Raw genomic sequence first — 20,782 nt, 5'->3', positions numbered from 1 at the left:
TATAGTAACCTACATAGCCAGTAGCCAGTTCTCTATATATCTTTCTACTTTATGTTGAGTACGTTGTTGTTTATTCGTGCTGCTAGCTGCAGCCTGCAGAGAAATATCTGGTAAAAACCAAAAAAAAGTTGAAAGCGTTGCAGTGAATGAATGGGGGACAAGAAGCAAAACACGACAAGTGGGATAGCGCATGACCGTTGGTCATTTGGGACCAAATATGGTGTTCCTTTGGGACATCAGATCGATCACGTGGGCTTCATTGAGTAGATTATGTGGGGCTTCAACGATACCGAAAGATGCCACAGTCGTCACGTAATTCTCAGCCACGTATTTCTCACTATTTTATTGTTTGTTTGTTTGCCCTCACCCTCCTCACTTCTCAGCCACTAATTTCTTACTATTTATTGTTTGTTTTTTGTCCTCGGGTTGCCGACTACATCGCATGACAACCTATAGTTGTACGATGTAATGACGAAAACATGTACATATATATGGAAACAAAAGCAAAAACAATACTTCTATTTTGGTTTTTTATTTTATTTTTTATTTTCAAACAAATATGGAAAGAAAAACAAAAACAAAATATGGCTTAATTATGTCTCTCTTGACTCTTGACTCTCTTCTATTTTGTTTTTTTCTTTTGCTTTTTTGGAAAACAAGTATGAATAGAAAAGCAAAAACAATATGGCTTATGTCTCTCTTCAATTTTGTTTCCTTTTTTTTTTTTTTTTTTTCGTAATCCTAGGAATATTCCTAGGGTAATCTATTAGTGTGTAGACCTCACATAAGTTAATAGTGAACTTCACAAATTTAATGATTAATCTATTGAATTTGTAAAAAAATATAGACAAAATATAAAAAATTTATTGACTCCTAACATTTCTCTAAAAATAAATATAGCCCTTTTTCTTAAACCTCTTGTTTGGCATAAAAAATAAAATAAAAAATAAAATTCTAGCTAAGCCCATCTTCAGCAATAGAGATGCGATTGGGCCAAGTCTGAACCTTTGTTGTTATTAAATCATAATAATACTAAACAAAAAAATTGGGCCAATTCTGAAACTTTGTTGTTATTAAATCATAAAAATACTAAACAAAAAAATTGGGCCATGTTAAGGTAGTGCCTAAAGAGTCAGACTACCTAAAACTCTTTTCTTTTCTTTTTTCTTCTTTTTTTTTTTTTAATAGAACGAGGAGAAAAGAGTTACAGTGGAGGTCCTTAACCTTTTAAAACATCTAGAACATTTTCTCTTGGTTGTTTAACAAGAAAAGATGGCTATGGGAGGAAAGTTAAGCTTAATTTTTGAAGGTTTTGGTGTGTAATTGTTGGAAAAATGCTGCAGTGGTCCCTGAGGTATGGACTTTTATCAAATTGCTTTAAGAGGTTTAAAAGTTATCAATTTAATTAGTTATTTATCAAATAACTTATTTTGTTAAATTTTTTACGGTCTTGCTACATCATACTCAATCAAAAGATTACATGTGTCCCGTTTAATAAAAGAATAAAATTATGGAAGGAAAATAAAATAAGATAAAATTATAAATATAATATAAAAAACGAAAAAGAAATCTGAAGTAGGTTCAGCCACTCACTTAAACCAATCTAAAGTGGTCTGACCATCCCTAATTTTTTTTGTATTTGTATTTATATTTGTATTTATATTTTTATCTTTATCTTTTTATATTAGTATTTGTGGTCTTCTAATTGGGTATGACATGACAACAAATTTAAAAATGTAACAGAAAGATCTATTTGATAACAACTCTAAACTTTGGGAGTAAATTAATACTTTTTATTTTTTAAACCTTGAGGAGCGACTTGATAGAAGTCCACATCTCTTGGACCAATGGAGCAGTTGAAGCTCAACTAGCAAATAGACTTCTCAGGTAAATGCACAGCATCTTCATGGTTTCTATAAATTCAGGCCAACCCTTTGTAATCAGGCTGGCAATAGTTTATATTTCATTAAGAAACAAAGACTTGTGGAAAACTGTTTTCATGTGGCGATGAGGGAGATAGATTTAAGAATTCATCTGGTAAAGGTATCAAAGAGTTTGGGTGATAACTGATAGCTAATTTGGAGATGGTGTATCAAAGGCATAGAAGAGGGAGGCATTTGTTGAGAATATTATTTTTGATTTTGGAGTATGATTTTAATTAGCATAATCATGGTTGCCGTGAGGGTCCTCTAAAAGTATTGTTTCTAGACTTACTTCTATATATATCACTCACTATTTGGACTTATTCTGTAGTTAATTAAGTAGGTTTTGAAAGCTTAGGTAGGAATGGAATTAATTAGGGTTTGGCACTTGGGTAATATTTGGGTGCAAGAACTGGCGCGAGGAAGATTACTTTGCCCAATGGGTATCTAATGATACACATTTTTATTACCATGTTCCCTATATATTAACTGGGTAATAAATGGGTCAAGTACTCGTTTGAACCATGTCCAAAATGGGCAGTCAATTACCCACTGATGCAGGGTGTCTCTGGGCGGCATATGGGTCTGGCTAATATTTGCCACCTCAGTTTTATCTCTGCCATGCCAAGCCAACTTTAGTTGGGGAAGCCCATTGCTGTGTGGGGATGAGTTGGCCTTCTGGTTACCTGTTCAACTACATTGGTATTTGGTTGGTCTTTGACCCAGTCAGTCCAATCCATTAGGCTAGCTTATGCAGCTCTAGAAAAATTGCTGGGTGGATTATGATGAAAGGTATGTTCCATTTTCATTTTAGCATGGATATAGTTGGTTCCTTGACCCTTGTGACATATTTCGCCTTTGGCTTCCCTCAATTTATCTACAAACCTAAGGTTTTAAAAGTGGAGCATGCTTCTCATACTTTTTTAGTTTTGAAAGTATATATTTTCTGGGTCGTGTGTGTGTGTGATTGCAAGACGTGGAGCATGCATGCTTCTCATACTTTCTATCTTATACAGTGAAATATGTATATTTGTCCTGTTTACACGTTTTTAAAAGGTTAAAGTTTACGAGTTTGATCTGTTTAATTAAATGAGTCGGATTATGGTTCATCTATATATATATATTCTTATATATATATGCGTACCCATTCTTCGACACAATTCAAATCCGATATGCGACATAATGGTTGATAATTTTTGACTTGGCTTGTGAACTTGACAAGAACCCAATATAAAATTAGAGGGTTAACTAGGTTTGAGGAGTTTGACCTATATAATCTTATATCTATGTCTTGACACGACTTGAACCCGACACACGAATACAAATTGTCACTTGTTGTGTTTATAGGTTTTTCCTCGTTTCTAGAAGAAAAATTATGAATATTAAGATCTGATTATATGTCATTTCGTTATTAGTTTAGGATGAGGTTTTGACGAGTAGGCGGAGAGTGATCACCCATCAACTTGCTCTATCCCTTACTTTAGTGGTCTAAAGTCTTGGGTTGGGTTGTTTGCATCTAAAGCTATATATGTTAGTGTCCAAAGTTTATTTAGATTAAATTTCCTATATCCATGTTACACCTTTAATTTAGATGGGCCACCAAAGAGAGGAATCTTTTGGAATTAATATCTTCGGTGAGTGGTTATTGATTTTCTTATTAATCTTTGTTTATTTGGTTTTCATTTCTTTTCCAACTTGAAACTTTGTCACAGGATTAGAAGACATCATTCTTGTGGTTCTTACTAACTTCCTGCAGCCAATGGAGGGAATCAAAGGAAAAAAACTATCCATGAGTCCGATGATGGTGACTATGATTTATGTGACGTTAGGTTTACCCACAATGTCAATCTATTCATGTTTGTTGGCCTTGAAAAAAAAAAAAAATTCTTTTGATGGGTATTTTAAATGCAAAAAGATCTTGCAAAGTTGCAATCATTAACTGTCCACATGACAATCTCTGCTACGTTGCCGACTTCACTATTTCACTATTTACCATGTAAAACTATGAATGCTAGTCGCTCTTCATGTGCTCAAGTCCCACCAGGTTCTTCTGTGTTAATTGCTGCAGAAAACGCTGAACACTCCATGTGAAATCAAAAATAAGGACAATTTTTTAGGGTTGGGGGGGAGTCCCAGTCCCCCAAAACATTCTCCAATTTTCTCTTCTTTCCTTTTTTAATTTTTTAATTTTTTATTATTTAATGAGGTAGACCCTCAAAAAGTAATTCCCTCTCCCCCGTCCAACCCCGCCTTTTTAAAAATAAATAAGAATAAGAATAAGAATAATTTAGCACATTAATTCAATACCAATTTACAAGAAAATTTTGTTCTGAAAAAAAAAAAAGGAAATTAAATAAAAAAAAGTATGTAGTGCATGTGGATGAAAGATAAAAGTACTTGTTTTTACTATTTTATACAACAGAAAACAAAAAGAGTAATTCAGAAATTACATTTTTATATAACAATTAACTATCTCATCATGCTGATGTGATAGTTCTAACCAACCAATTAATAATCGTTAAAAAAAAAAAAAAAAAATCAAGAGCTAGTTGGGACTTTCACATTAGCATTGTGAAATAGTTATGAGATTACAAATAAAAAAATAAAAAAAAATGCTAGTGCCATGTTCCTACCTTGTGTGATAATTAAATCAAAGGAACTAGAACTTGATCATATTCGATCACGAAAATATGATACTGAAAGTTTGAAACTATCCAAAGTTTAACATATATATATATTCAGCATTGGAGGTACAAAATGGCTGAAACTGCATGTAGGGATTAGAGAGAGGGCAATAGTTTTGACTTAAGGTACTTTGGAGAATTGAATGAACCTGCTTTTCTCTTACTTGTAAATGTCTAATCAAAACCCTACTTATCCGCCCGACCACCATGAAGGAAACAATACACAGAAGACGTTTGGCAGTTTTAGTAGACAAGAACAAGAATTTCAAAGTAAAAAAAAAAGCTTCAATTATTCACACATATGATAAGGTGCATATATATATGCTATATATCCTTCACCATAAAATAAAAAATAAAAAATAAAAAAATGTTAAAAAAATAAAGCAATTAAAATACTTCTTAAAGGGTTAATTTTGACTTGTGTCTTACAACATCTCCAGCAATCTTAATTAAGACATCATTTTCTACTATTACATTCTTTATTTTATTTAAATATTTTTTCTCAGTATTTATTTTATTGTTTTCTAGCTTATACCACCAAGAGAGAATCGAGAAAAATGATTGTAGCAAAAGAGTGAAAGAAATTATTAAAAAAATAATACATAAGCAATATATAGTTCTTGCCTAAAAGTAGCTAATAAAAAAAATGTGTTTTAATTAAATAAGGAGAAGACAAATTGCTGGTCGTAATTTTTGCTTCATATTAGCTCTATATATATATATATATATAATTAAGACATCATTTTCTACTATTACATTCTTTATTTTATTTAAATATTTTTTCTCAGTATTTATTTTATTGTTTTCTAGCTTATACCACCAAGAGAGAATCGAGAAAAATGATTGTAGCAAAAGAGTGAAAGAAATTATTAAAAAAATAATACATAAGCAATATATAGTTCTTGCCTAAAAGTAGCTAATAAAAAAAATGTGTTTTAATTAAATAAGGAGAAGACAAATTGCTGGTCGTAATTTTTGCTTCATATTATATATATATATATATATATATATATATATATATATACTATAGAATGATTTTAGAGAATTAACATGAGATCGATGATCTTTTTATACTGACGTGATACTTTTACCCACTACGTACCCACAGCTACAATTTGCGCATGTGAACTCCCAGGCATTATTAACTAGATTTCTAAATTTCTTAGTCAGACTATATTATCATGAGTAAGTTGTTTTCTTTTTTCTTTTTTCTTTTTCTTTTTTCTAAGCAAATAAGAAATATTCATAAGCTAGCTAGGTTGATTAATTGTAATATCTTGGGCTTTTAGAAAGTAATAAATTGCATATTTAGTTTTTTTTTTTTTAAAAAAAAACAAAAATAAAAGGAAAAAAGAAAAAGAATATATATATATATATATATATAAGAGGAAGAAAAGACAAAAAGACACAGAGAAAAGATAGAGGTGGGTTTGAGGATTGTATATATGCTTTTTGGGAGGAAGCAGAAATATTGAGAACCAAATAAAAATGCAGATGAGATGAGCTGACACTGTACCTATAAATATGTTCAGGAATTAATTGCCTTTTTCATTTTTTCTATTGATCAACGCTTATACTTTGGATACTATAACAACAAGTATCTCTTTCCCTGCTTTTCTCTCTCTGATGCCATATTTGGCCGCGTGTTCTTTGCTTCAGCCATAGATTCTCAATCAGTATATATAATATATATTTTTATATTCCACACTGCAGCCTACCTAATTAATTATCCTTATAATTACAACTCCATGCTTCGTGGACTACTACACCCTTTCTTCTTTATTTCCTTCAACCCTTTCTTTCTCATTCATGCAAAAATAAATAGGATAGGTTGCATTACACACTGGAAATATGTAGTCCTTCTGCTTCTGCTTCTTTCGCTCATTTATACCTTCTTTTTCCTTTTCTTTTCTTTCAGATTTTCTCATTTTTGCAGTTTCATGACCCAAGTATACAACTCAAGCAAAACAGGTATGGGGCTAGCTGTATAACTCCATCACAAGTGATCAGGAAACTAAAAATTTATTGCATCCAAGTTTATTTACATTCTGCAGTACTTATTTCTCATGCATGTTTCTCTACTCTAGCTATCTTGATGACATGGGTGTTATTCAATTTGAGAATTTACATCTTAACTTTTATATATATATAAGTTTATTCCTCACTTTGTCCTTGCAAATTACTAGGTTAAAATGCAAGAAAGATCTGAATTTGTGGATAAGATCATCAGCATATCGCTACTTTACTTATATATGAATATGACTCACAGATTTGGCTCTTATATATGGAAAGCAACCTGCTAAAGCATATATGCTACAATAATTTTCATATATGCATGCATGACATGACTGATATTCTATGACTACTTTCCAAGATCGTTTGATATATGCACTCAATTTCTTTCTTTAAAACTTTATGTGTTCTTGTAATCAGGCATTCACAATTATCAACCCTCGATGGATCATGAACCTCCATTTCGAGAAACCTACAAGACCCTTTTACATAACTCCTCTCTTGGTGAATCAAAAGAGGAAAATCATTTCATGGTTGAGGAATGTGATTTGCCTTTGATTGATCTGAGTCAATTGAATGTAGAGAGAGACAAGTACTGCATCAAACAAATTGCTCAGGCTACAAGAGAATGGGGTTTCTTTCAAGTTGTGAATCATGGGGTTTCTCAAGAAGTTCTTAAAATCTTGAAAAATGAGCAGATGAAGGTCTTCCATCTACCATTTCAAAAGAAGACTGAAGACAACTTTTTGAATTTATCAGCCAATAGTTACCGATGGGGGAACTCAAACGCTACTTCTCTAAGTCAGGTCCCATGGTCGGAAGCTTTACATTTATCTCTCGCAGATATTTCCAGAATGGATGAATGCAAGAGTACTCTCAGGTGCAAACCATTCTATATATCTATGGTAATTAATATAGAAAATTAAGATTTTAATTCAATTATTATTATAAGGCAAAAAATTGTTCAAAATAAAATGACTTCAGGATATGATATATGGATATATGAGGGCTTCATGTCCTGATCTCATGACACCTTCTTGGGGAAATTGTTACTTTCAAGTAGTATCAGTTGTCTGGTATTGATCGATCTTTAATATATATATATACAGATATCATTTTTAATTCAAAATCTTATCTCAATGAGTTTTAAGTCAAATATTCAAATAAACTTCTCTTTTTTTCTCAATTTTTCTTGATGTGAAATTTACAGTATACTCACATATGCACTTCAACTGGGAAATATTCATAAAAGCATTTATAATTAGTAAGGAATGACCTAAAGTACAAATTCTTGAAAATTATAGTCAGACTAAGAAGTATATATATTCCCTTACAAACTATATATATATAGAAGTTGGCTCATACAAATTCGTTTTTTTTTTTTTTGTAATTTTCTCTATTTAGTATTATCGATCTCGATCCTCTGTCAAGTAATACTTGAACTTGATCATAATTCTGGTAACTTTTTTGGGCTGAAATAATCCATCATCATTCTTAATGGTGTGAAGCATACGCACGTAACCCCAAAAGTTTCATTAATTAATATTATTTTTTACCACGGGGATCCAAATGTACATATTGATAAAGATGTCCACTAAGAATTTAATAGTAGTATTTAGTAGTATTTTCAATCTTTTATGCTCACTGTTTGTTATAGAATAGACCAATATTGCATATCTTAGGGATCTCTTCTCTCTATGGGTACTTCATTATAATATCGCATTTTATCATTTAAAGACTTTATGTTGTGAAAACCCAGTACTTCTCAAACATTGCAATTGTTATGATATAGGAAGAATATTGTTTTCTTAAATTTTCGTTTATTTTCAGCATACATATTTAGTTCTCAATCTTGAGAATCCCTAGATTAATGCCAACAGTAGTCTTCTTTCTTAATTAATCTATTTCTTCCTCCTTCTTCTTCATTATTTATTATTATTATTATTATTATTATTATTATCTGACTATAAGTTCTAACTTCAGCATCTTCAGCAGCATTAGGTATTTTACCTAGTCAAAAAGCATTATTCTCTATTTTACCTATTTATTTTTTTATACAAATTCTAACAGCTTCTTTATTATATTCTCTACTTTTCTTTAAATATTATTATTTAATATTTCATTTTTTTTCATTTTTCTCTCTCTCACTCTCTCTCCCTCTAACTCAACCCAAATCCCCCATGGCCAACCTCTGCAATTATCTCTTCCCTCTCCTCTCTCTCCCCCCACATCACCACAACCCAAGAAACTTTAAACAACAATGCCACAGAAGAAGGATTTGATACTAGAAGAAAAAAAGTATTGATACGGTTGGCCTGTGGTGGAACTAAACCCCCATCTGCGACAGTGGGTTCTGGTGCTCATGTTGAAAAAAATTTTGTTTGGATTTCAGATGATTTTAAGTGTGGTTAACTTGGTCTTGAGGAATTGAGTCAGTCTCATGGGGTGTAGGTGGGGAAGAATGATTTAATACTAGAAGGAAATATGAGAGGAGGGGTTGTTGGGTGGGTTTGTCTAGAAAACCAAAAATGCCTCGGTGAGGAAGAGGAAGAGGTAGAGAGAAGAGAGAAAAAAGAGAGAAATAATATTAAATAATATTATATTCAATCTAGTGTGCTACGGTGAATAACTACAAATTACTATTTACTGTAACAGTTAAGGTATAATAGCTAATATGAAACTATTTTGTTTGAGCAAAAAAAAGGACAAAAATAACTAAATGTAACTAATATCTCCCTTAATTTTAGCTACATTAATACTGCTGAAGATGCTCAGCAACTTGATTTTGAGAGCTTTAGTTTGATATGCTTCAGTGTCCTCTCATTTATTATTATTATTATTATTATTATTATTATTATTATCTACAAGACTACATCTCAATCATTTTTTTTTTTCATCTCTGCCCCTTCCTGAAAAATAGATATACTGTAAAAACAATATTAGAGATGGTATCGCCTGTAGAAGTTGAAAAGTAAGGCCATGATCATGTTGTCATCCATATGGGTCACCATCAAAATTTTAAAAATTATGACACACAAACAGTGAAAATTTCAGTGGGTTTAGACTGAGCAATGACTCTAGAGAATAACGACCAATCAATGTGCAAAAATATCATGGAAGAATACTCTAGAAGTCCTTAGGGTTAAGCTTGTATCAAATCAATCTTAAGGCATATTTCCTTATTAAATTGCTTTCTATGTACACTTGCCTTAGGGATTTTAAAAAAATTTAGACACGACGGCATAAGATCACGTCAAACCCAATAAAATAGCTTATATTTATAAAAGTGTCACCTCAACTTAACGTGACAAAAAAAAAGAAAAAAAAAACGAAACAATAAAAAAGAAAAAAAAAAAGAGGTGGATGGGTGGCTACCCTACCACTCTCTCACCAACAAAGCGGTGGGGTGCATGTTGCTCCATCACCCCTCTAGCTACCAGGGTTGTTAGGGCAACCCCACTAGAGATAGGGGGTGACCTGAATCTCACTCACACCCTCCACCCGCCAATGAATGTGGGGGTCATCTTGCCCACCCACACTCATTGGCCGAGCTAGGGTTGTCCCACTTCCTCCTCTATTCGTGGGTGGAATGACCCCTCGCCTTCTATCAGTAAGATTGCCCATCTACCCTAGCAGAGGAGTGATGGGGGCAATGACCACCTCGATCAACACTCTATTAGAAGGAGGTGACCAGTATCCTTTTTTTCTTTTTTTCTTTTTCCATTATTATTATTATTATTTTGTTTTTGGGTTTTTTAGTCTTTCCATTTTGGTTTTTATTTTTATTTTTGGCCATGTGTAAAGTTGAGGTGACATTTTTGTACATGTAGAACTATTTTATTGGATCTCACGTGATCTTACGTCTGCTTGTCACAATTTATGTTAAAAGCCTAAATTTGAGCAATGAGACCTTTTGCTTTTGTATTCACCCTTTTCAAATTAACCAGAAACAAGAGCCAAATCCAACAGTGCACACAGACTAGTGCTTTGATTCATAGAACGGTTGTGTGCATACACAACTTAAAACAACTTATAATGATCCTAAGACGCTTCTATGATCACCCACCTGAGTTTGTTTTGAAATTGTTTTCTTATACTCCAATGTAGCTTGATACCGCCAATTGATCATCCAACTCCGCAAGACCCACACATGCCATCAACTTGTAGAATTTCACCATGTAATCATTCGTAGATCGTGTCCATTTCCCAAGGTTATGAATTTGTTGGCAATGGTTCTCAGATAATTGTGGAGAAAGAACACTCGTGTGTTTCAACCGTTTCTCCCAACTATTGATTTTTGTCTTCCATTCTCGCACCCTACTTTTTCTTCAATTGTTGCCATCATGCATAGGTTTTTCTTCTAAAATTGGTTGCCACCAAAGGAACCCTCCTATTATCAGGCACATTCTTGAAATTCAATACTTCCTCCACGATGGCTACTAAAATCCAGGAATTCTCCAGGTTGCGAGAAACCTTGAAACTTCGGTATGTCAAGTTTGAATCCCGCCTCCCATTTACTAGCGTTGTTTAATTTGGCACTAAGGGACACTCCATTCTCATTCTATGCTCCCCAAACAAATTAAGAGACTCATCCTCAACACTATATTCATCTTCCTTCTCCACAAAACACGAATTTGGTTGACAACAACGCTCATTTGCACCACCCATGGTGGCAAATTGCTCAGTTAGCACAACAATTTGTGCATCAATTTGATCTCCAAATCGCTCAAACTGATCAAATTGCTCCTCCAAGACGTGCATGTATGTTTTTCCTCTACCATGTGTTCCTCTTCACCTCATGGTAGGAAATAAAACATGGATCTTGTACCAACTAATGCAGCGTAGTATGGTGGGTTACAGCATTAACAAGGGTTACTTTTAATAGGCGCTCGAAGGTTGTTTGAATATTGGAGCTCATCTATAGTGGTTTTACAGTTGCATTTGAAGTGCGTTCGAAGCCTACATTTGAATGCAATTAGTTTGATAAGGAGTTGCATTTTATTGCATTCAAATGTTAATGGAATTGGATCAGCTAAAATTTAGATAGAAATATAGAGGCAAAGAGTTACGTTTGAAACAATATTCCGAAGAACTTCAAATTAACATGCATGGACTCTAGCTAATTTCAAGTGGCAACTAGCTAGGGTTTTATTTAGTTTTTGTTGTATTTTTTTTTTTTTTCTGGTTTCATCTCTTATTTAATTTTAGGAGTTAATTAGAAAATTTTCTTATTTAAGAGATTAGGGTTTTAAGGTATAAATATATATGTTTTGTTCTAATTAGAAACCTCTTTGTCGATTATTGACAAAAATTAATATAGATTTTGGGCTTCGTTGTTTTCTTCTTCTTCTTCTTCTTCTTCTTCTTCTTCTTCTCTTCCTGTTGCTTCCACTAGTCAGAATTGATGAAAAGGGGAATTATAGGTGTTTCGAGAGAAAGGCCTTTAAAATTCTGATACCAAACAATTCGTTTGTGAGGTAATATTGTGGAAAAGTCTCACCATATATACCCTACTTCGAGTTGTAATAATGCTATGGTACAAAGAGAAATTACATTGCAAAAATTAACATAAATGCCCTTACCATTATTTACCATTGCTTTTATATCTAATTAATAAATTCATATAAAAGATTAATATCTCAGTAAAAATAAATTTTCGATGACATGCAAATTATATATAATAAAATGGGATTCTATGAGGAATATAGAATATGTATAAGTTATGCCGCATAAACTACTCCTAGAATATCCTATAATAGACTGCAAGAATGAAATAAATAAATAAATAAAGGTAGTATAGGGTCCCATGACAGCTCGACACTTTTTCATATGTAGTAATAATTAAGATGTTTTCTGTTGGAGGAGTTGTATTTTGTTTAATTGGTTCGTATAAAAAAATTTCATTCTTAAGAAAAAAAAAAAAAAAAAAAAAAAAAAATTGGGTCAACTAGGCAAGAGTAAGAGTCTATTTCTTCAATATTACGATTAAAAAAAAAAGGAAAAAAAAAAATTCTTTGTCTCACTATATTTTCTTATTTTCTTTCTTTGTTCAGATCAACCATTGAAGCATTCGTGACAGTATCTGCCTCTCTGGCTCAAAGCTTAGCTGAAATTCTATCACAGATTTTAGGCATCAAATCTACATATTTCCAAGAGAACTGCCCACCAAACACCAGCTATCTTCGACTGAACAGATATCCTCCCTGTCCATTTCCCTACAAGGCCTTTGGCTTGATGCCTCACACCGACAGCAGTTTCCTTACAATTTTGTATCAAGACCACGTTGGAGGATTGCAATTGATGAAAGATGGAAAATGGTTTCGTGTCAAACCAAATCCACAAGCTTTAGTTATCAATATTGGTGACTTATTTCAGGTAACATAATCTTAAGTATGTATATTAATCATGCTTAATTAAGTTATATATTTTTAGTAAATTAAGGAAACAATTTTATTCAAAAGAAAGATCTAAGGGCAAATCATGGGAGAAATTAAACCCACTAAACACATTAGACATTAGTGATGTCATATTTTTCCTCTCATAAAAAAGCTAGAAAGACGCATGAAAATGGGCATGTGATGTGACAATTAGGAATAGAATGATACAGGATACTGAATAGTCTCAAGAACAAGACATGCAGCATGGTTGGAATATTTAAATGCAAAGATGGATCATTTGGTACATACCTTTAATTTGTTTGTATTTGTATATATATATAAATATATATATATAAAGATCCATGTTGAGAGAGAGCATATTCGGTGACGCAGGCGTTGAGCAATGATGTCTTCAAGAGCATCAAACACCGAGTGGTTTCCAGCGAAGAGGTTGAAAGGTTTTCTGTGGCGTATTTCTACTGCCCTTCCAATAACGCGGTGATACAAAGCTGCTGCAGTACAAAGAGGCTGCTGCCGGCTGTGTACAGACACTTCAGCTTCAGAGAGTATCAACAGCAAGTGCGAAAGGATGTTGAGGCTACCGGAGACAAAGTAGGGCTCTCAAGGTTTCTCTTATGATCATATGAATATATGAAGGATTTTGTAGATATATGAAGCAATACTTTCTTTTTAATTACTAGTGAGTCTAAATATATATATATATATGATCATGATCATGATAGAAGAAGTCGAAAAATGATATAGATGAAGAAATGTATTTGCATGGTTGAAGCACAATTCTGACATTTACCTTACTGTCAATCAAAATAATTATTAGATGTGATCATTTTGTACTTGTTTTCATACCCAACCTCCACGCCTCTTCCATACCCAACCGATATGGAAGACGCGTGGAGGTTGTCTGATGAGAGGACCCCCTCACCTAAGCTTTGCTGAACATGTTTTGGACTGAATCTACTGTTCTTGTTGGTCCACACGGAATGGAATCCTCCTCATTTCAAAGAAAATTGAGGAGATTTTATTAGTACAATTTAAGAGGGTAAAATGGTCTTTTCAACTGATAAGACCATTTTGTTCTCTAATTTCTGCCTAACCCAGTTCCAGGAAATGAAGGGAATCTTTTTTTCGTGATCCTTGTGGTTAGGTGTGAAAGTTTCAAACTTGCCATTAATCCACTTAATTAAATTATATTAACTTAAGTTTTTTTAACTTCTAATATATATATATATATATATATATATATATGGTTAATTATATAACAGCTAGCTAATACGTACGTGAGCACAAATTAATTGGGAGCACTATGGTGTATATTTTCTCATAAAGCAAAATGTTGTCATGAGTAAATCAATTTTTAGTTGATTAATTTGTTATTCATGTTATTAAAATCAATATAAGCAATAAATTATTATTGGAAAGGTGTACAAGGTATATATATGTTTTTTTTTTTGACATATCCACACAAGAAGGGGATGGTGGATTCGAACTAGTAACCTCCATTTCATAAGGTGTGATCTCCAACTTATTGAGCTATCCTTTATGGCGTATATATATATGTATTGAAAAGGGAAAGAAAGTGGTTTAGCTTGGACTCTTCTGTAGTAAATGTTTTTTCAATAAATTATACATGCAGTACTTATTGGATCTTTCAATCTACATTTTTCTTTTTTCATAATTAGAGCTCATTTATATAAGCAGAAAATAATAATTTTTATCCAAGTAAAAGTGTTTTTTTAAATTTTATTTTTTAAGAGGAATTTTTTTTTTTTTTTTTTTTTTTTTTAAGAATACAACAAGGATAACATTTTTTTTATTATAAATGAGGATTGGATTACCCTACGTTTAGGGAATTGAGCTTCTACACTAAAGACTAATTATACGGCGAAAAAACAGTGTTTTCTTCGATATTTATTTTCTCATATCTCTCATTAATTCTTTATATAGATAGATGCTCAATCTTGGGAAGCAGCTGTAGACGTGCATTCATTGATCATGCTAGCCTAGATCTTCATGAAGAGTAGTAACATTACTCTTCTTAGATATTTATTTTTTCTACTCTTTCTTAGTTTAACGAACTTGGGATGCCATGATCACTCTGCAGAAAATGCAGAAACAGCTATATATATATATATTAATTAATTAACCTCCATGTAAAGCCAAATCTCTTAATATATATAGGAAGTGCTAAAAAGCAAAAAAAAAAAAAAGTTGAAAGCATTGCAGTGAATGAATGGGGGGACAAGAAGCAGAAGGCGACAAGTGAATTGCGCATGACCGTTGGTCATTTGTATATTTATGCTCTTCTTTTGGGACATCAGATCACGTGGACTTCATTGAATAGATTATGTTGGCTTCTGTCAGCTTCTCATCCACTAATTTCTTACTATCTATTGTTTGTTTTTTGTCATCAGGTTGCCGACTACATCTCAAGACGACAACCTTTAGTTGACACAGCATAAACATGGTTGTACGATGAAATTAATGACGAAAACAGATGTAGAAAGAAAAGTAAAAACAATATTGCTTATGTCTCTTCTATTTTGTTTTCTTCTTTTTCTTTTTTCTCTTTTCTCTTTTTTCTTTTTGAAAACAAATGTGGAAACAAAAGCAAAAAACATTAATATGGCTTATATATATATATATATATATATATATATATATATATTCAGAGTCATCCTAGGGTAATTCTTTTAAATCGCTCATTTGGCGTAGAAAATCATGATCTTTTGCCACATTATCAATCTACTACAAAATTCTATTAACACAATCTAAAATTATGTTTAAAAAGATTTTTTTTTTTTTTAAAAAAAAAAAAATTACACATATATACCATGGGGCTAATGACGTTGGAGGCCCCAACCTCTCATTTTTGCATAAAACAAATCTTAAAATTTCATTAGGCCACTCGATTGTTCGATCAGATAGTAACAGTTACGTTGTCACTATCGCTTCCCGCTAGCCTAACACGTATTTAGTCATTTCTTGGACATTATATTTTTGTTTTGTTTTGTTTTCAATTTCCATTTCTTCGCCCACATTTTCTTATACCAAAAGGGCCAAAAATAAACAAAACCTGAATTACTTAATGCAGCTAAAAACAGAAAACAGAAGGAAAGTAATCTTATGGATTTAGGATTTCTGGAGTACTCTATATTGAGTAAATTTTCTCACATTTCAACAATCATTTTCAAACTAAATAGTTGAGATTTTTGTATATCACCATTTATCACCTTAATATTTATGATATTTCTGTGTATTTTGAAAAGTAATATATAGCACGAAATGTTAAAATCAAATAACTGCAGGTGGAGATTTTGTTTCTTAGTGTGCATAGCCAAGCCCAACTTTAATATTAGATATATAAGGATAGGCCCAGAATATTCTTGTTTAGGGGGCCTAAAGCAAATCTTGGGTCTAAGTGGGCTCTGGAGGCAGCCTCTTGAGCTGCAATTTTATCGGTCTGCTGAAAATTTAAGGTAAGCCCACTTCGAGAATATTGGGCCATACACAACTCGAGCTAAGCCCATCTTCAGCAATAAAGATGTGATTGGGCCAACTCTGGACCTTTATTGTTACTAAATTATTATAATATTAAACAAAAAATTGGGTCATGCTAAGGCAGTGCAAAAAGGACACAAATTTTCTCCAAACCAGTTTGAAAAAAATATCCTCAAATCTATTTAAAATATTGGCAAGTGTCTATAAATATTTAAAAGGCACATTAAATTTAGTCTAAGTTAGTAAACTGCTATTAATGACGTTAAGAATTTAATGTGCATTTTAAATATTTATAGACACTTGGCACTATTTTAAATAGGTTTGAAGAAATTTCTATCTGTGCAAAAATGCTTACCTTTTAACACATCTTTCATTTTTTCTTCGTTGTTTAACCAGAAAAGATGACTTATGGGAGGAAAGTTGAGTTTTTGAAGGTTTTGGTGTGTAATTGTAACCTTGGTCGTTTTCAAAGTTTGTTCATGCTTTATAAACACCTTAGGGGTTTGAGGGACCTCTTAGGGTCAAGGGAAAAGTGGTGGATTAGGTTCTACTTTGACCTAAATAAACTTTGGAACTGAAAATTTTTGTAAAATACAAAGATGTAGCCCTTAGAATCAACTTTCCAACTCCACCCAGCTTTCCTTTATTTGATTTTGAAATTAAAAGATTTGATTGTTTTAAATCGACTAATTCCTCTGAATTTTGACTAATTCCTTTGATCGTTTTGATTTATCTTCCTGGCTTGGCCACCTAAAATACCTCAACCTGTCCGAGTTCATGAGAAGGTGATTGTCATTAATGAGACCACCAACCCCAACTATCCGTCCTTAAGTGAACCTCAAGACAGTTGATATATATTTGATGCTTTGGCCAATTTTTACACTGAATTAACTCTCAACTCAAATCTGAACATTACGTTCCAAAAATATGTTTTGACGCGTGAATATAGAACCTAACAACAAGGCCACCAAGAACAGATTGGAGAGGGCAAGCAATTTACTTGATCCAGTCAATGGTGAAGGATAAACTTTGTATGTCGTTTTGACACCGGATACACTTAATGTGACACTTAGCAAGCAATACTTAATTTGTAAGATTGAATAAAACGACATTAAAAAAACTAAAATTGCTCAATTAAAAATGTAAATAGGATTATTGCCCTCTTGACCCGAGACTTACCGAGTCTTTTAACATCAAAGCCGCGTCCAATAGACTTCTTCTCAGGCTGACTCCTTTTTTTTTTTAATTAAAATATACAATTTTCTTGTTTCCCCACTAGCCACTCTCTGTTGATTATCAAAGAGCAAAGCTAAAATCAAAAGCCCCAGCCGACCAACCCAGCATCTCATTGGTCCTAAACATCACCCAACACACCCTCACATGTAACGATATCACACCCCCCCAAAAGGAATCAGATAACGTACCAACGACCTTAATACAAAGAAAAGACTTCACAATTTACTACAATAATTCTGAATCTCCGGACACTTTCCTCTTTCGCTTTTGGACACTTTCTTCGAAGCTCAAATTTTCTCACAGCGAAAAACACTATAAAGGAGTTCGCCGGAAAAGTAGAAAAAAGAATCAATTTTTTTGTAAGCAGCAAACATGGCCGATCGCGAGTCCGGTGGGTGTTGCCGGTGCTGCTTCAGCTTCATCATTACTCTCGGCCTCACATCCCTCTTCATGTGGCTTAGTCTACGCGCTGACAACCCCAAATGTACGATCAAGCACTTTTACCTCCCTGTCCTCGACAAAACCTTAAATGACTCAAAAAACAGCTCCCTCATCTTTGAGCTGAAGCTGGACAACGGCAACAAGGACAAGGGGATTTACTATGATCCCATCAACCTCACTTTCTACGACAATCCCAATAGGTCGCGCCTGTTGGGGAACTTTACCATTCCTGGGTTCCGGCAGGGGCAGAACAAAAAGGCCAAGAGGATAGAGACTCTGCAGGTGAATACATCGCTGGCCACCGCGCGGGTTTCTCCAAATGGGTCGGCGGTTTTCCGGGTGGATATGGCAACGAAGCTGAGGTTCAGGATCATGTTTTGGAAGACCAAGAGGCACAACTTGATTTTATCGACCAGCGTGGAAGTCGATGAACACGGTGCTATTCCTCAACGCTACCAGAAGAAAGGGTTCCGGCTCAAGTCCGCCGCGCCGGAGCACGGCGGCGGTTGTGCGCTGATGGGACTTTTGGTTGGTTTTATGGTCTTGGTCTTGCTTAATTTTCGTTGACTTTCTTTTCTAATTTCACGAAATTGTTGGTATTGCTTTAGCCTTTATTTATTTGTAGGAAGAGTTTTTATACCTCGAAAATTGTTGAATTGTTAGAAATGTAATTTTTCCATTCTGAATTGTTATTTTTATGAACTAGTTGGTTGTTTCGGAAAATGGTGGGACAGATTTTATTATATTTTTCTTACAAGTTCATAAAAATGAGTGTGATTATTAAATTGACTGCACATAAATTTGTAATAAATATAATAAGTGAAGACAAATTCCATAACGAGTATTTTGAGGTTATGATTTAAAATAAAATTTTAAGAAAGAGGTGAAATTATTAACTTTTTAAAATTGAAAATTAATGAAATGAGAGTTTTTTTTTTTTAATTTAGAAAATGATAAATTTTCCTTATTTCTAAAAGTGTGCTCAGCCCTGGAAATAATATCGACTAGTTTCATTTATGTGACTCTGCTTTGGTGCTTTGACTGGCTGCTGGAGGAAGAAAAATTGGTCCCCATGAAAAACGCGTCTCTTGGATTTTAGCCAAGCCATATTCACCCTGTAATAACTCGCAGGACGAAGACTTACGCGTCTCTGGGAAATGCTAAAACGTAATCTTTTCTCAAAATTGGCCAATTAAAAGCTGATGTGGCAGGTTATTTTTATTATTTTATTATTAACAAAATTTTAATTTTTAAATTAAAATTAAAATAATAAAAAACTAAAAAAAGGTTACAAAGGGTGGCTGGCCAACCCATAAGGGTGACCCCCCGCCCTAGTTCTGGCTAGGGGTGGCTTCGACCACCCCAAATCGTCGGTCTAGGGTGGTCCGGCCATCCCTAGACCCAGAGACGGAGGGAGGGGGGGACCGGGGTGGGCCATGGTCCCCCCCAAAATAAGGAAAAAAAAATTATAAGTAAAAATAAAAATAAAAACCCCAAAATAAGGAAAAAAAAAATTATAAGTTAAAAAAATAATAAAAAAAAAGTAAAAAAAGTAAAATTAAAGTTTTAATTTTAGTCATTTGGCCCCTTCCAAAAAAAAAATTGGCCCTATTTTTAAATTTTTTGGCCATATCCAATAAAATTTTTTGGCTCTATTTTTTATTTTGTTGGCCCGTACCCACTAATTCTTTTTTTTTTTTTTTTTGCCCTTACTTTCAAATGTTCATTTTTTTTTGCCTTTATAGTAGTCTTTAGTTCATAAAAAACAACCAAAATAATTTTTTTTAATAAAAAAATTCTAAAGAACCGAAAAAAAAATTTGGCTGGCCCCCTTCCATAAAATTTTCTAGCTCCGTCCCTGCCTAGACCCCTGGAGGTGACCAAAACACCGTAAGGGCCATAGGATGGCTTTAGCCAACCTCAAAGCCCATTGAAGCCACCTCTATGGCCATGGGGGTGGCCGATTCACCCCCAAAACCTAAATCAAAAGAAAAAAATTTAAGGTGGCCAAACATGCCACCCCCTTGCAACTTCATTTTAGTCTTTTTTTTTTTTTTTTAGTTTTTTATTGTTTTCATTTTGATTTAAAAATTAAAAAAATTTTAATAATAAAATAATAAAATTGGCCTGCCACATCAGCTTTTGATATGCCAAATGCGAGAAAATGATTGCATTCTTGCATTTTCCCTTTGAAAATAGTAAAATCACGTTTTCCTATGTGAAAAAGTAATTTCATATATCATCCATTTATCTTTAGTTTATTTTTCTAACATTAAATTTATTATGATTCATTTCAAATTTAATTACAATTTTAAAAAGTTATATCAACTTTGAAAGCTAAAAATAATAATAATAATAATAATAATAATGATATTTAGCAAATCATGTAATGATTATAGTAAATAATACAAATTTTTACTTTAACTAACTCTTTTTAATACAATTTAATAATTTTTTTTTTTTTTGTAGAGAGAGGGAAAGAGAAAAGAAAAAAAAAATAAAAAATTGAGCATTGAAGTAGCACATAATAGTTAAATATAACTAAAATCACCTATCTGAAAAGCCCGTTGGAGATGCTTTAAAAAGTTCA

General features: G+C 32.9%; 2 protein-coding genes across 2 annotated transcripts; both read left to right on the top strand.

Annotated features, from left to right (window-relative positions):
• The first annotated feature begins 6,508 nt into the window (after positions 1-6,508).
• LOC132176331 (gibberellin 2-beta-dioxygenase 8-like) lies at positions 6,509-13,684 on the top strand. Its single transcript, XM_059588507.1, has 4 exons — positions 6,509-6,577; positions 7,040-7,499; positions 12,673-12,994; positions 13,390-13,684. The coding sequence occupies exons 1-4, from the start codon at positions 6,547-6,549 to the stop codon at positions 13,633-13,635; spliced, it is 1,059 nt and encodes a 352-aa protein (XP_059444490.1). The 5' UTR covers positions 6,509-6,546; the 3' UTR covers positions 13,636-13,684.
• A 4,286-nt stretch (positions 13,685-17,970) lies between these two features.
• On the top strand, positions 17,971-18,912 carry LOC132175802 (protein NDR1-like). The gene has a single exon (XM_059587859.1). It carries the CDS (start codon positions 18,124-18,126, stop codon positions 18,757-18,759), a length of 636 nt encoding a protein of 211 aa, XP_059443842.1. The 5' UTR covers positions 17,971-18,123; the 3' UTR covers positions 18,760-18,912.
• The last annotated feature ends 1,870 nt before the right edge of the window (positions 18,913-20,782 follow it).

This window comes from Corylus avellana, chromosome ca3 (assembly GCF_901000735.1).
Source record: "Corylus avellana chromosome ca3, CavTom2PMs-1.0".
Classification (NCBI taxonomy): domain Eukaryota; kingdom Viridiplantae; phylum Streptophyta; class Magnoliopsida; order Fagales; family Betulaceae; genus Corylus; species Corylus avellana.
Note: the sequence above shows the minus strand (reverse complement) of the source record. Positions and strands in the feature narration are given on the sequence as shown.